General features: G+C 52.6%; 1 protein-coding gene across 2 annotated transcripts in view; it reads right to left on the reverse strand.

Annotated features, from left to right (window-relative positions):
• The window catches only part of SH3PXD2A (SH3 and PX domains 2A), a 218670-nt gene that overhangs the window by 128096 nt on the left and 74471 nt on the right, over positions 1–16103 (reverse strand). For both annotated transcript variants that reach the window (XM_079793356.1, XM_079793354.1), the window contains exon 3: positions 8751–8826. In XM_079793356.1, coding sequence (XP_079649482.1) covers positions 8751–8826 — 76 coding nt within the window. The remainder of the gene's footprint in view (positions 1–8750; positions 8827–16103) is intronic.

Raw genomic sequence — 16103 nt, forward strand, 5'->3', positions numbered from 1 at the left:
AGCTGATGAAGGATTGTGGCTGGGGTCCCGAGCAGCCTCCGGGTTAGGCTGGTGATGGGAGACAGAGGATTGTGCTGAGACTTACACCCCCTCCCACAGGGAGCCAGGAACAGGCAGGCAACTCAGGGATATGCAGGGATATGAGGCCAACAGACCAGCCCTCACCAAGCTACTTGCATGAAGCCTCCTCATCTCCCCGTGCACCTCTGCTGAGGTCAGAAATCAATTCACCAACAGATTTTGTGGTTTATGGTATGTGGGTGGACCGAGCAGCGCTTCTCAAACTTTCCTGTGCATATAAACCACCTGTGCATATCGTTAAGGGGCACACTGTGACTGTGGGTCTGAGGTGGAGTCAAGACTCTGCATTCCGTGAGTGTGTGTGTGTGTGTGTGTGTGTGTGTGTGTGTGTGTGTTGATTTCAGAGAGAGAGAGGGAGAGATAGAAACATCCATGATGAGAGAGAATCATTGATTGGCTGCCTTCTGTACCCCCACACTGGGGATCGAATCCGAAACCTGGGCATGTGCCCTGACCGGGAATTGAACCGTGACCTCCTGGTTCATAGGTCAGTGCTCAGCTACTGAGCCACGCCAATCAGGTGCTGCAAGCTCTCAAATAATGCTCATGCTGATGATCTGCAACTACATTTTGAGCAGCAAGTCTTGAAATGAGACCTCACAGGGGGAAAGGATCCCAGAGAGACAGCTCACCATTTTGTGATGAGCCCGATAGTAACGAGGATACAGTGAAGAAAGGGAATGTGTAAAATAGAGTTGCTTTAATCAAGCTGCTAAAGTTGCTAACGTTATGAAGGTATAAGGAAAGATCCTATTCTTTTTTTAAAATATATTTTTATTGATTTCATAGATGAAGGGAGAGGAAGAGAGAGATAGAAACATCAATGATGAGAGAGAATCATTGATCGGCTGCCTCCTGCACACACCCTACTAGGGATGGAGCCCACAACCCGGGCATATGCCTTTGACTAGAATCTTTGACTAGAATCGAACCTGGGACCTTTCAGTCCGCAGGCCAACGCTCTATCCACTGAGCCAAACCAGCTAGGGCAAGACCCCATTCTTGTTCTCACCAGCTTGGAATCTTAAATTCTTTAAACTCTCCAGTCCTGTGTCAATATCTGGTTGTATATTTGGACACACACCAGACCTCCAGATAACCCCCTATTACCTCCCTGCAGGACTCCCATGTTCAGACCATCTGAGTCCATTGTCCAGACCACCGGACGTAACCAGTCCTCCTGACACCAACCCTCTACCACCTGGCATCCATCATCCAGACCCCTGACATCTGACTGATATCTGTCCTGGACCAATCCTAGGGCTAAGAATGCAGGACTGATTAGTCTCAAGAATGCACGTTTTCAACAAGAACTCATAACTTTTCTTTCTTCTTCAGAACACTTCGGGGGGTTTGCCTAGGTTTGTTCCCAGTTTGCAAACTCTAAGACCCTTGAATAAACCTTTATCATTTACTTCAAAGCCTCCAGACTTTTTGAGTTCATTCAACACTAACAACCACCTAATCCTCACCGCGTGCTGAGTGCTTACTGTGTGCTTCACCGATAACATTTCATTTGGTGCTCTCAACAGCACAGGCGAGAGTGATGAAGGAGATGTAGAGATGCTGAGTAAGGCCGGCCCACAGCTCTGGAGAGGCTGAGTCAGGAGGTGACTCAGGGTTGTCTGGTTCTAGGGCCTCTGGTGCTGAAGTGCAATGCTTACCGGCCTCGAGCCCAGAAAAGACAGTTTCAAGTCAGACAGCTAGCACCAAGTAGAAAGACCCGATGTGGACCCAGGTCTGTTTGAGCCCAAAGCCAGGTTCAGGTCTGTCAGAACCACCGCCACACTCCGGGACCGGCAGAGCTGAGGAGACACAGCTCCCTTTGGCAATGCAACTTTGGAAATTCTCCCTGAGATCTGCCCTAATTTGTTCTCACTAAGGTAAAACCCAGCTGGCCCCTGGTGCTGCCCTGGGGGAACCAGAAGTACAGCCCTTTCTCCTCACATCCTGCCCCTGAAGGGTAGAGAGGGCTGGTGCTGCCAGCCAACCCCCACCCACCCCCTGGCTTCCTCCCCTGCCTTCTGAAGGGGCATTCAGGTGAACAGACTCCATGTTCAGGCGGTGCCAGTCCCTCAGGCCCAGTGTGGTCTGGAGCCCAGGCAGCCTGGCATCTGGGGCCTCCTCAGTGGACATCAGTCCTTGGGAGTGTGGAGGTGAGGGGGAGGTGTTTGCAGGGCTCAGAGCAATGGTACCACTCGGGATGAATGGTGCATCAGTTCACATGGGCCTGGGGCGTCTCCAAGGGTCAGCTCCATCCTGCCAGGAAAGAGCTCTGGCTTGGGCTTTGTCCTTAGGCCTAGGTCCAGTTGGGGTGAGCTTGATAGCAATGGAGGGGTCAGGCCAGAGATACTGCAGAGACCTACCACCAGTGCCCCTCGGCTCCTAAGAAGGAGGAGGGGCTGAGCTCCCTCTCAATGGACCCAAGTGTTCTCTCTCCTCCACCACCACCCACTGCTGCCCCTGCTACCCCCAACAGAAACCTGGACCCAGAAACCAGAATGTCCAGTGCCTGGAGGCTCCTGGAGAGGGAGGCTGATGGCAGGGACTCCCCACCACAAAGCATCTTTCATATGAGCCAAAGGCTTCAGCTATCTCAGGGAGGAGGGCGGAAGCTATTTTCTTTCAGCCCCAGCAGTGATGTCCAAGGTGGGGGTTGGGGGAGGGGTGCTGGGAAATGTTCGCTCTGCCATTTGGGCCAGGGCTACCCCCAACAGGACCTGGGCATCCTCATCCTCTCCCTCATCCCAGCACCCACCCATCAGCAAGGCCTCCTGGCTGTTCCTCTAAAATACCTCTCAAACCTACTTCTCTCCACTCCCTTGCCCAGCCTCGACCATGCCACCCTCATCTCTTGCCGGACCTCCCCCACCTCTAGCTGGTCTTCCTGCTCTCGCCCCCCACCCCCTGCACCTTGCCCTTCCAGTGTGTCTGACATGCGTGGGCCGAGGGGTTCTTTCAAAACAAAAATCCGGCTCTAGATGGTTTTGCTCAGTGGATAGAGCGTCAGCCTGCAGACTGAAGGGTCCCAGGTTCAATTCTGGTCAAGGGCACATGCCCAGGTTGCAGGCTTGATCCCCAGCGGGGGGCGTGCAGGAGGCAGCCAATCAATGATTCCCTCATCACTGATGTCTCTCTCTCTCTCTCTCTCTCTCTCTCTCTCTCTCTCTTCCTCTCTGAAATCAATAAAAATATATTTTTTTAAAAAACAAAAAAATAAAATCCGGTCATGCAGCCCCTCAGCCTATAACCTTTCAGAGACCTCAACGCACACAGGACAAACCCTTAGAGTGGTCGGTGTCTAGGGCACAGCCTGGCCCTGTGTGGCAGCCACGCTGAAAGCTCGCTCAGCCTCCACAACCAGGCTTGTGGTGGTGCAGAGGTCCAGCACCGTCTTCCTTTCTCTCCCCCCGCCCCACCCAGCTGCCCTCTGGCTCTCCCCTCTGTCATACCTGGGCTCAGGTACCTGACCTGTCAGTCATCTGCACTTGAGCATGAATTTACTGACAGCACCATTCCTAGGGCACAGCAATGTCCTCTCTACGCATGGAGTGAGAGGATGGTTGGGTATCATGTACATAAAGAATTTCTTGGGGGGCATGAGGGGGTTGAGGGAGAGATGAGTAATGTCACCGAGACCTGAAATCACTGGGATCTGGGGATACTGCCAACATGCAAGGGATTCCTGGTTGCTAGAATTTACCTTATTCACTTTTGTGCCACAGCAATGAACAAGAGCTACACCAGAATCCAGTCCGCTAGAACACAGTCCAGGGTGCGCTTTTCTGCATGCTAAATTAAATGGGCTGAGACCTCGAAAAAAATTGCGTTTCTGCTTAAATCAGAGGCTTCTTGGGGAAGATACCCTAGCACCGTGGTCGGCAAACTGCGGCTCGCGAGCCACATGCGGCTCTTGGGCCCCTCGAGTGTGGCTCTTCCACAAAATACCACGGCCTGGGCGAGTCTATTTTGAAGAAGTGGCGTTAGAAGAAGTTTAAGTTTAAAAAATTTGGCTCTCAAAAGAAATTTCAATCGTTGTACTGCTGATATTTGGCTCTGTTGACTAATGAGTTTGCCGACCACTGGCCTAGCACATGCTCCATTCAGGGCTGAGGATTTGGGTGGGTGTTTAGGAGGTTGCTTCCCTTCCAGAAGTATCCCTGGCTAAGGAAGGCACAGAGCACATTGTAATGAAGTGACCTGACTCTTTCCCCGGTCCGGAACCGTGGGATGACACGGGGCAGGGCTAGGGCGCCCAATCCCCACTTACTTCCAAAAGTAAACGGATTCTTGAGTGGCTGCCTCCTGCCAAGCTCATTATTCCCAGTGAGGCCTGGCAGCTCTGGAGCAGAGGACTGCGATGCTGGTGCCCCTGCTGTGTTATCAGGTGACGGGGCCAGGGCTGTACAGCCTCCCCCACTGCTCAGCCTAGGTCAGCCATCTGAGTCATCAACTCTTCAGAAACAAGCTCCTTGCTGCTTTGCAAGTGGCCACAAGCAAGGAAGGAGAAGCAAGAAGTGTGACTGGGGAGGAAATGCAGCGGGGGAAAAGCTGAATCAACAGAGAGGGCAGGGAAAGGAAACCCCACATTTGTGTCCCGCAGCAAAGCCACCGTGAAGGACAGGCAGGCTTGCAGCACGCCTCTCCCTGTGCAGCTCACACAGCGCTGTCCAAGTGTTAACTGCTTGGAATGTCATCCTAAACCACAATGATCCCATTTGACAGATGAGGAGACTGACCCCGGAGGCTGTTTTATGGGGCCAGCACCACACAACTTATGCACACCTGTGGAGCCGTCTTGTTCCTGGGCAGGCCCCTCACAACCCCACTTCATTGCTTGTTGCTGTTCTTCAGATGCACACCCTCGGTCACACTCGGGTCACTATCCTTGCTGTCTCCTCAGCCTGACACTCAGGGCCCTGATCTGCCCAGGCCTGGCTCAGTTCAGGTGTCACCTCGGCAAAAAAGGCCTTTGTGGACCACCCGATCTCAGACGCCCCACGCCCAGCTACCTGTCGCTTGACTTGGTTATTTTACGTTCTGGACGTCATCACTATCGGATTTTGTTTGCTTTCTGCTCCCCACTGCAAGGTGAACTTCCCGAGAACAGCGCCCCAGTCGAACTTGTTCCCAGTGACGTCATCAGTGGCTGCAGCCGGGCCGGGCACAAAGCAAGTGCTCAGTAAACACCTTGGGCAGGAATGGACACGCTTCCACGTAGCGTTCAAGGCCAGCTGCCGACAGCCGCCCTGAGAACCGCCCGCCCCAGATTACAGAGCAGGAGAATGCTTTTGGGGGGTAGGGGCAGTAATTACGGCAAGAGAAGACCCAGCGTTTGCAGAGGAGGGTCAGAGGAAGCCGCTCTGAAAACAGCACCCGGTGCCTCTCAGGCCTGTAATCTTGTCAATCTTTTCTAAACCCTGGCATTACCAGCAGACGCTGTTTTCCTTTCTCCATCACGTAGGCCTGTCTTTTCCTACCGTCGGAGGTCATCAGTGGGGCTCAGGGACCTCTCAGGCCCTCTCCCTTGGGAGTGCAGTAACTGCCAGCTGCCTCCCTCAGCGCTCCCAAGGCCGTTCAGGGAGGGCTTCCTCGGGGGCATCTGGTGGAGATTCGCAGAAACGCCGACCGCCCAGGGAGAAGGCCAGCTCTCCCCACGCCGTGGACCGGCTCTAGCTAAAGACATCCCTTCCCCCTGTTTCCTTCTGGCCTGGAACAAACACCGGATCTGCTGCACAGGGCTCCGGGGGCAGGGAGAGGAAGGCCCTGGAGACCCTGCTAACAATTCCCCCAGCTCCCTCCTGCACTGTGGCTCCACACGGCCTCTTCATGAAGGGGCTGGTGTGTAAACGGGTGAGCTGGCACAGATCCGAGCATGCCCGCTGTCTAAAAATACATGCCTCCAAGCACATAAGGTCACGAGGCTGCCTGCAGGCTGGCAGCACATACCTTGATCACGGCTGTGGGCTCACTTTTCTTCCTAAGTTATCCAGTTTCTCCACGACTCATCGACCCAGGAATACATACACGTATGGGTGGGACTGACTCGGCTATTAGGGTGAAGGGGCTTTCTGGCAGCTCCAGGGGACAGTACCAGCCAGCCCAGGGACACAGATGGCTTGTGGAGGGAGGAAATCTCGCACAGCCGTGGCGGAGTGAGTTCACCCCTCTCTGCCCCGCTGCCTGGCTTCTGACGTCTCTGGGTCCCCGGTCGCAGTTGTTTGCTTTTTACATCAGCAGCGACACACTTTAGTTCACTCTGCAATGAACATTTCCTCCCAGGGAGCCTCCTTGGACTGGCAAACTCAGGATACACAGGAAATCGACTCCAATCCCAGGATGGGCAACAGGAGATGGATTTTCCACAATAGTCTTTTAAAACAAGGCAGAAAGTTCTGTGTAAACAGCAGGCTGCTCTGAGAGGCGGCTGACCGCACCGTGCTGAGCCCGGCGTCCTAAAGAACTTCATTTCCACCCACAGAGCAGGAGGCCCCAGAAAGCACAAGGTCCACCCGCCGTGAGAGCCTTCTCCCCGGCTCCCTTCCTTTCTGTATGTCTGTCAGCAGGGCGCTAGCTGCCTTTTGTTCTGGATTATCTTTCAAAGGTGTTTGCACAGCAAACAGCCTTAGACGACAGAGGCAGTGTCTCAGCTCGTTTGCCTTTGCCTGGGGAGACCGAGAGAGTGTCTTTCTCCAGAGCAAAGGGGTAGGTAGGCTCCAGGCACTTCTCCTGTGAGGTAACCCGCTAAGTGTGCAGACATTCCTCTGGGCCCCTTGAACTCGGGGGCAAGGAGAACTGGAGGCAATGGGACTTGGAAGCAATGGGGCAGCTGCATTTATGGAGCACTTACTACAGGACGGGCACCGTGCAAAGTGCTCTACATGAATCCTTTTTTAAAAAAAATATATATATGTTTTTATTGATTTTTTTTTTTTTTTACAGAGAGGAAGGGAAAAGGATAGAGAGTTAGAAACATCGATGAGAGGGAAACATCGATCAGCTGCCTCCTGCACACCCCCCTACTGGGAATGTGCCCGCAACCAAGGTACATGCCCTTGACCGGAATCGAACCTGGGACCCTTCAGTCCGCAGGCCGACGCTCTATCCACTGAGCCAAACCGGTTAGGGCCACATGAATCCTTTTCATCCTCACCACAATCCCATAAGAGTACCAATAAGGGAGGCCCCTGGTCGGCAACTGTCAGGTTATCCTCTCCTGGGGTAGCTGGTGTGGAGGGCAGCCCTGGCCCAGAAGCCAGAGATGAGAGCTCTGGTGCTGGCTATCCTTCCTGGCTGTGTAGCTTGTGTCAATCTGTTAGTCTCCCTTGGCCTCAATTTCCTAGTCAGTAAAATGGGGGTATAACTTCCCTGGGAGGATCCAATGAGTTAGCTCTGTGGCTGTGCTGTGTAACATGCTGGGCACAGGTTAGGAGTTGGTTATAATAAAGGCTTTTTTTTTTTTTTTTAGGTCCTACTGGAGGCCAGCTATACTTCTAAGCACCTGAATGTTCATTTTATCCTTACAACAGCCCCAGGAAGTATATTATTATCATCCCCTCTTTCCAGATGAGGAAACTGAGGCATAAAGAACAGCGAACCACCAGAGCCAGAGTTTCCAGGGCGGAGCCAGGGTTTCCTGGGGCGAAGCCAGGCAATCTGACGCCCGAGACACTGGGCTATATGGTAGCAGCCGGACGGAAGCGTGCGCTTCACTCCACCCTCCTACCCCACCCAGGCTTCCAGGTCAGCTCCAGGGCCCCCTCTTTCAGGGGTGCCTTCCTCAATTCACAATGAGCTCCTGCTCCAATCAAAACTGGAACTTCACAGCGCAGAGAAGGTCACATCCTGTCTTCACTGGTTCCCTAATTGGGGAGTAGGCCTTGTCTCTCTCACTAGCTTGAGGATTCCTGAGAGGACAGAAATAAGACCACGTCTCCCCTGACCTACCAGGTCACCCCAGCCCCACCCTGGGCACTTATTCCTGGGCCTGGCATAGGCTGAGCCCTTCATCAACACCCACGGATGGAACGATAACGAGGTGCTCTTTCCCTGGAGCACTGGCTGCTCCTCATGCCCAGCACCAGGGCACCCACTGGCTTCATGTTGGTTCTGGGACACTTGTGACCAGAGCATCCCAGCGGGGCTCTCAGGCCCCATGGTGGGCAGAGCACCGGACTCTACTGGCGCAACATCTAAGGCCATCACAAACCCGGGTGTTGGATGTTCCAAGTTCCCTCCCGGCAGCGCAGGGCCAGGCCGGGCACGAAGCCTCGCCTGGGTGGGTGGCGTGCTGGGAGGATGGAGGGGATCAGACAGGGAAGCGTGCTCAATTTAAGGTTCTCCGTGGTGACAACGGGAGCCAGTGACAAGAGTTCAGCCTGCGGTGTTTTATCCTTTCCTAGGAGAACTTGATCGCTGTGCTTTTTGTAAAAAGGACCCCCAAAGTCCAAGAGCTTGAGAAACTCCTCGGAAGTTACATGACCTGGGGCCAGAGATGGCCCTGGGATGGTAGGAGAGGCCCCGGTTAGGACAGTGGGCCTTCAAAATCAGGGACTTCCAACCCCCTGGGGACCGGCTGACATGCAGCTTCCTAGGCCTGCCCTGCCCAGAATGTCTGGCTTCGCAGCCAGGTTGCCCCCTATCCCATCAGAGGGCCACCCGGAGCTTACCTGGGAGGAAGGGAATGATCCTCTGCTTGGGGTCCTTCTGTCCACCTTCGATGGGAAACTTATCCAAAAGCTGCATCTGAGAAGCCAGACAAAGGAAACAGGATTCAGAAGACTGGACCGGCCCTCAGCACCCTCCCCCACTCCTTCCACTGCTCCAGGGCCCCCCTGTCCTCACACTGTCCTCACACGGATGAGTGACGCCTCAAATCTCTCATTTCACAGACGATTTCCAGCCCATATGGGGCATGAGAGGGAGGAGGCCAGAGCTCTCTATGCATCAAAGGGGGTGTCCGAGCAATCTCAAGGAGGGATAGGGGCCCCGGAGGGGGGCAGGGGTAGGTGTCAGGAGATGCCGCTGAGTGAGACCAGGGTAGGGCTCAGCAGGCTTTCGGGCCAGGCTGCAAGTGAGGTTTCCAGAGGCTTCTTTGGGCCCAGTTTCTTCATGTCATAGGCTGGGTGAGCCCTGAAGCCACCTGCCATCCCAAACCCTCCTGGGCCAGGAGAGGGGGAGGCCCTGCCTGATACTCCAGACAAACCCACCTTCCAGAGCCCGCTCTGCGGAAACAGACCCAGATGCTACTTTAATTGCAAAACCAAATCTGGCCCCTTGTCCCCACGGCTGGAAGAACCCCCTCCTCCGTTTCCTACCTTCCCACCCTGAGGTCGCTGCTGTTTTTCCAGGGGCAGACCCACTGGAAGAGTTTCCAGGGTTCTGGAGGAGCAATGTTTTTTTCTTCTGCTATTCTGGGCTGAAATTCTGTATAAACTGGAAAAACACACAGGAGACAGGATGGCCGCGGCGGCGTCCCCGTCCCCGGTGCCTGTGGCTGATCTCCCTCCCGAGGCACGGGCAGGAGCGGAGAGGGCAGGGCGAGCTCGCCCTGTGGACCCAGCCCTGTGACCTTGGGCAAAGCCCGGAGCTCCCCGAGTTGACCCGCAGGCGCCTCATTGGTAAAATGAGGAAGATCAGTCACATGACACCTGAAGTTCATGCCTTCCTTCAGATATTTACTGAGCATGAACTTGGGACACCGGACACTAACAAAAGGGCAGTAAAGAGAAATCAAGCCTCTGGCCTCAGCGAGTTTGCATTTTAGTGGAGGGAGACAAACAGTAAGCAAATAAATACATGCTCTGTGGGGGGAGGCATGCTATGAAGACACATGAATTAGGATAAGGTGTTGACGGAGAACCTGGTTGTTACTTTTTATACAGGATGGTGAGAGAAGGGCGTGTCAGACGGCAGGTCAGCAGAGACCACAGGCTACGTAGGAGGGGAGGGCCCCAGGGAAGTGCAGAGTGTGTCTAGGCTGGGGAAATAGGACGTGCAAAGGGCCTGAAAAGGCCTGGAGTGGAGCGAGTGAGGGCCGAGGTATGGGCGACGAGACCCAAGAGGCAGGACAGGCCAGATCGTGACGAGGAAGGCTTGAGCTACAGGGTGGTGAATGGGCCAGAGTGGAAGCAGGTAGACCAGTCAGGATCCTGCTGATGGTGGCTTGGATCAAAGTGCTAGCCCTGGAGGTGGTGAAAGTGGTCCTATGCTCAATGTCACATGTGTGTGCACGTACACATATCCCTACCCATCCATCCGTCCACTCCCTTACCCACCCACCCACCCACCCATCCAGCTCTCACAGGACCTTAGGATTCTCTCATTATCCAACATACACAGGCTATTTGGAGCCCACACGTGAAGGGCGGGTCACTGTCGGATTCCATTCAAAACAAAACAGAGACTGCACCATTATTAATTTTCACTTCCCTGAATACAGACTGAAATTGAAGAAAAGCTGGCTCATGAATTTTCAAACCCTAATGTGGTAAGGCCATCTCTCAAAACTTACTAATTGTGCCCTAGCTGGTTTGGCTCAGTGGATAGAGCATTGGCCTGCAGATTGAAGGGTCCCAGGTTCGATTCTGGTCAAGGCACATGCCCAGGTTGCAGGCTCCATCCCCCTTAGGGGGTTGCAGGAGGCAGCTGATCAGTGATTCTCTCTCATCATTGATGTTTCTATCTGTCTCTCCCTCTCCCTTCTTCTCTGAAATCAATATATTAAAAAAAAAAAAACTTACTAATTGCTTGCTACATGTAAATAGGGTCACTGTGCCATAATGGTATAAACCTGTAGTTAGGACTTTAAAAATATGTTTTCATTGATTTTTAGAGAGAGGAAGGGAGAGAGATAGAGATAGAAACACTGATGAGAGAGAGGAACTTCATCAATCAGCTGCCTCCTGCAATGTCCCCTACTGGGGAATCGAGCCTGCAACCTGGGTATGTGCCCTGACGGGGAATCAAGCCAGCAACCTCTTGATTCCTGGATTGATGCTCAACTGCTCAGCCACACCCACTGGGCAGTAGTTAGAACTTTAAAAGATCAATACATTTTCCAAATAAATTCTACACAGAGTTGCACTCTGATTTTCTCCTCTTGCAATTTTCCTCACCCATATTCTATTTTGTAAATTTTATTTCTGTATCTCATAAGAATTCATTTTCACTGAGGGGAAAAACTAGAAATTAGAGAAGTAGTGGTTAGTCCAAAAGAGAGTAAGAATCACTCAGAATCCTTCCCCCTGCAAAAGCAACATTAATATTTTGAGATCGATCTATCATCTATCTATCTATCTATCTATCTATCTATCTATCTATCTATCTATCTATCTATCTTCCATTCTTCCATGCCCAGAAATAAAATAAGCTCAGCACAATACCCTTACACCATGTAATGAACATTTTCCCAAGTCAGTGAATACTTCCATATCAGCCTTCTGAACTGTGACACGGAATTCACGGTTTGGAGGCCACGGTTTAGTCAGCTACCCCCCTAGTCTTGGACACTGAGGTTGTTTCTGACTTTTCGCTACTACATGTAATACTAGGGTGAAGAGCCCAGTCCATGTATCCATGCACACTTCTTTACCACATTTTCTATTTTTGTTTCAATTTGTTGAAATCTATGCATATTTACAGGTGCCTTAAATCTTTTCCGGAAGAAGACTGAGAAGCAGATGGATAACGACTCTGTGCAGGCCAGACCAGGGCCCCTGAGCAATGGCTCCACAGACTTCCTGAGGGAGAGCCTGGAGACGTCTGAAGAGAAAGGCAGGCCCAGCAACACACCCTCTCAAACCACTTTACTCCTGAAAGAAGGTGGCCGGCTGGACCCCATAAGCTGGGGGACTTACCCAAGGTGGGGCTCCAAGGAGTGAGGCTATAGGAACTTTAAATTTCCTATGGGCTCTGACACACCTCTGTTCTCTGACTCCTAAATTCCTTTTCAGACCTGAGATTCTGAGAGTCTCATGGACAGGGCATAGGGATGTGGTGCCAAGAGTGGGGGAGGGAGGGTGCCTGCGGGATTCAATCATTCATTCCTTTCCTCCAAAAACATATGCTGTGTGCCTTCTAGAAGCTAGGTCCCCTGTAGGCGCTACAAATAAGTTAAATCACAGTCTTGACACGAAGGAGCTCACGATCTATCTAGATCTAGAGCAGGGATTCCCAACCTCAACACTCATACAAAGCCTCTGCAGACAAGTTAAAATGAGGACCTGGCCCTAGCTGGTGTTGCTCAGTGGATAGAGCGTTGGCCTGCAGACCAAAGGGTCCCAGGTTTGATTCTGGTCAAGGGCACGTACCATGATTGCAGGCTCCTCCCCAGCCTGGGCCCTGGTCAGGGCACATGCAGGAGGCAACTAATCAATGTGTTTCTCTCACATGGATGTTTCTCTCTGTCTTTCCCTCTCTCTTCCATTCTCTCTAAAAGATCAATGGAAAAATACCTTCGGGTGAGGATTAACAAACAAACAAACAAATGAAAAAAATAATAAAATGAGGATCTGATTTAGTAGGTCTGGGCAGGAGCCTGAGATCCTGCATTTCCACCAAGCTCACAGGCGATGCTAAAACTGCTGGTCTGTGGGCCAGGTTTCAAAGACAGTAAAGAAAAACCACACACACAAAAGGAATGTGAAATACCTCACTAACAATTTGTGTATTGATTGCATGTTGGAATATATTTTGGTTAAATGAAAAATTACTTTAGAAATTATTTTAGCTGCTTTACATTTTTAAGTGGCTACTAGAAAATGTAAAGTTACATACGTGGCTCATGTTACATTTCTATTTGGAGAGGCTGCTCTAGAGCAAGATGGTTCTTTGAAGGCTGCCCATGCCTGAGTCACCTGGGGGGTGTGGCTTCCTGGGCCCCACCCGGAAGTTTGTGAGCCTTGACTCTGGTGCTAGGGACAGACAGGTAAGTTCTGGAGTGGCCGGGAATGGTGAGGCCATGGGAGCTGGAGGAGGAGGTCAGGGAGGGCTTCCTGGAGGAGGTAAAGCCAGCCTGGCAGAGTGACAGTTCTATTCCCCGTGCCTTTCCCGCTAAAGAGCGGTCTGAATTCCCTCGATGGGTTCATGTGCCTCCTGGAAGGCAGGGGTCATCTGATCCCCCTGCAGCTTTGAGCTTTCCCCAGAAGGCCTCTCCGAGGATGCTTTGCAGCTGGCCTCTCCTTCTTCTGTAACAGACTCTCCTCTTCCCCCACCTCTGATTTAAACTGGGCCCTCCTGGGCCACAACAAGCCCATCCGCTGAGAGTACAAGGTCAACAGAGCCATGAGTGCCCAGCTGGCCTGCCTCCCTCCACCCCTAGCTCGCCGGTGCTGAGCCTAGCCACACTGGTCACTAATCCCACCACCACCGCTGAGCCCAGAGCCTTGGTGTCTGCCCTCTCCGTCATCCCCAAGGCCCACCACTAACCAGCTGCCGGAGATACTCTCTTTGCTCCCAGGTCACCTTTCAAAGGAAGCAAATCCCCTTGTTCAGACTCCAGAACAAACCACATAAAGGCGGCCCAGCTGAGTTTACTCAGTGTGGGGGGCTCGCAAAGCTGCACCGTTCAGAGGGGCGGGCGGTGGGATAAACATCTGGGGCCATGTTTGATATACAATTCAAATGTCACCCCACCCAGGGGGCCAGGCAGGCTGCAAAGTGGCTCTGTAAGCCTGTCGGTGCCCAACGTGCAGGGCTGGGTTCGAGAAAGATAAACCGCTCACATGAAAGGCTAAGGGGGGCTGCCTCATGCCCAGGCCTGCCCAGGCCTTCCGTGCGGAGGAAGCCTGGGTGTGTGAGCAGCGAGGAAGGAAGGCTCCGCCCAGCAGAGACCTCTGCTGAGGCCACCTTTTCAGGCAGGAAGTGGATTCTCCTGTCACTCCAGCAAAGGCCTGACTCAGGCTGGAAGAAAAGCAGGGCCCTTTGCCAGGGCTCTTCTTACAGAGAGAGAGGCGTTTGGCTAATGGAGCCCTTTGCAACCACATCAGAACCTCGTAGTGTGTGGAGGATGCCAGTCTGTTTATCTAAGGGGTGGACAGTGTGAGAGATATAGGACAGCCTGGCTCCAAGAGCTAGCCGCACCAGAGAAAGCTGACTCAGCAGCTCTTCTTAGGGCTGAACAGCAATAAACACTGAGGAGGGAAGTGGGGCAGGGGCGGGGGGGGGGGGGGCAGGGGGAGGGCGCAAGTCCAGCTGGGGCACATCTGTAACCCAACAGACCAATTCCTCTCCCTCCCGAGAGGGTGGAGTTCCCAGCAACTCCAGCTTTGGGGCTCCAATCCTCAAACCGCAATCCACTTTTTCCAGCTCAGGAACCGAGGGGGCATTACTACAGATCCTGGTGGTCCCTTGACCCAGAAATTCCCCTTACAAAGAGGCAAGGCCACCCAATCCCCCTGGGGACATGGGACATGAAGGGAAACCTCTGAGTTTGTTTGTCCATTCTATTGACTGAGGGCGCACCCGTCCACGTGAGAGAGGCAGTGTAGGCATGAGGCAGCAGCAGTTGCTCAGAAAGTTCCCAGGACAAGGGGAGTTTGAGGATGAATGGACAGGCGGGATATAGATTTTCTTGGCAAAACCACTACAACTTTCAGGCAACAGACTCGACACTCCAAGTATCCCCGAGACAGCAGCCAGGGCGAGGCAGGGGGCAGAGAGGACTTGCTCACCCCATTGGATGTATTTGGTTGCTGGGGCACAGACCCACACCGTGCTGAAGCTCAGACCCGGGGTGCTGGAGCACACCCAGGCTGTGAGAAGGAGCCCAACCCAGCTTCCAAAAGTCCGTAACAAGTCAAAGAAGTCTTCCGTGACCATTTTCTAGGAAACGTGCAAGCCTTCACTACTTCAAATCCCTTTCCAATCAAGTCATCACCTAGGACAGTGGTCGGCAAACTCATTAGTTAAGAGCCAAATATCAACAGTACAACGATTGAAATTTCTTTTGAGAGCCAATTTTTTTAAACTTAAACTTCTTCTAACGCCACTTCTTCAAAATAGACTCGCCCAGGCCGTGGTATTTTGTGGAAGAGCCACACTCAAGGGGCCAAAGAGCCGCATGTGGCTCGCGAGCCGCAGTTTGCCGACCACGGACCTATGACATTCTATGCACTGTATGAGTACAATTCAGAGAGTGTAAGTCTTGGTCCATGATGGCGAGAGCTAGGGCACAAGGATTGACCCAGTAGCGTTGGATGAGTGTCAGCCTTCTGAGAGGCATAAAAAGCCATGCTCAGTGGTTGAGCATCAACCTATGAATCAAGAGGTCGATTCCCAGTCGGGGCACATGCCCAGGGTGTGGGCTAGATCCCTTTTGTGGGGCATGCAGGAGGCAGCCGATCGGTGATTCTATCTCATCATTGGTGTCTCTCTCTCTCTCTCTCTCTCTCTCTCTCTCTCTCTCTCTCTCTCCCTCTCCTGTCTTCTCTGAGATCAATAAAAACATGTGTGTGTGTTTTTAAAAAAAGCCACGCAGTGAGAGTTCAGGAAAGGGCAAGATCAGTGTGTCTGGGGTGAGCAAAGCAGACTTCTCAGATGAGGACACAGTAGAGCCAGGCCTTGAAGAAAGGATAACAGTAGAAGAGGGAAGCCAAAACCGGTTTGGCTCAGCGGACAGAGCGTCGGCCTGCGGACTGAAAGGTCCCAGGTTCGATTCCGGTCAAGGGCATGTACCTTCTTGGTTGAGGGCACATCCCCAGTGGGGGGTGTGCAGGAGGCAGCTGATCAATGTTTCTCTCTCACTGATGTTTCTAACTCTCTATCCCTCTCCCAATAAAATATATTTTTTAAAAACAACAACAAAAAACTGTAGAAGAGGGAAGACAGCTTGCCAGAGGGAGCCATGGGGGATACAATAGCTCGGCAGTGGGAGGGTCAGGACCACGGGAGGAAGCAGTCAGATGGAAGGGAAGGGACTTGTTCATGAATTCCATGACATGCTGCTGTGTGTCAGAGAAAGTGATGGGATCCAGGGTGGAGGCTCTCGATAATTTATTCCGGGGATCTGGGGATGACCACAT

Source organism: Cnephaeus nilssonii (genome assembly GCF_951640355.1).
Source record: "Cnephaeus nilssonii genome assembly, chromosome: 16".
Classification (NCBI taxonomy): domain Eukaryota; kingdom Metazoa; phylum Chordata; class Mammalia; order Chiroptera; family Vespertilionidae; genus Cnephaeus; species Cnephaeus nilssonii.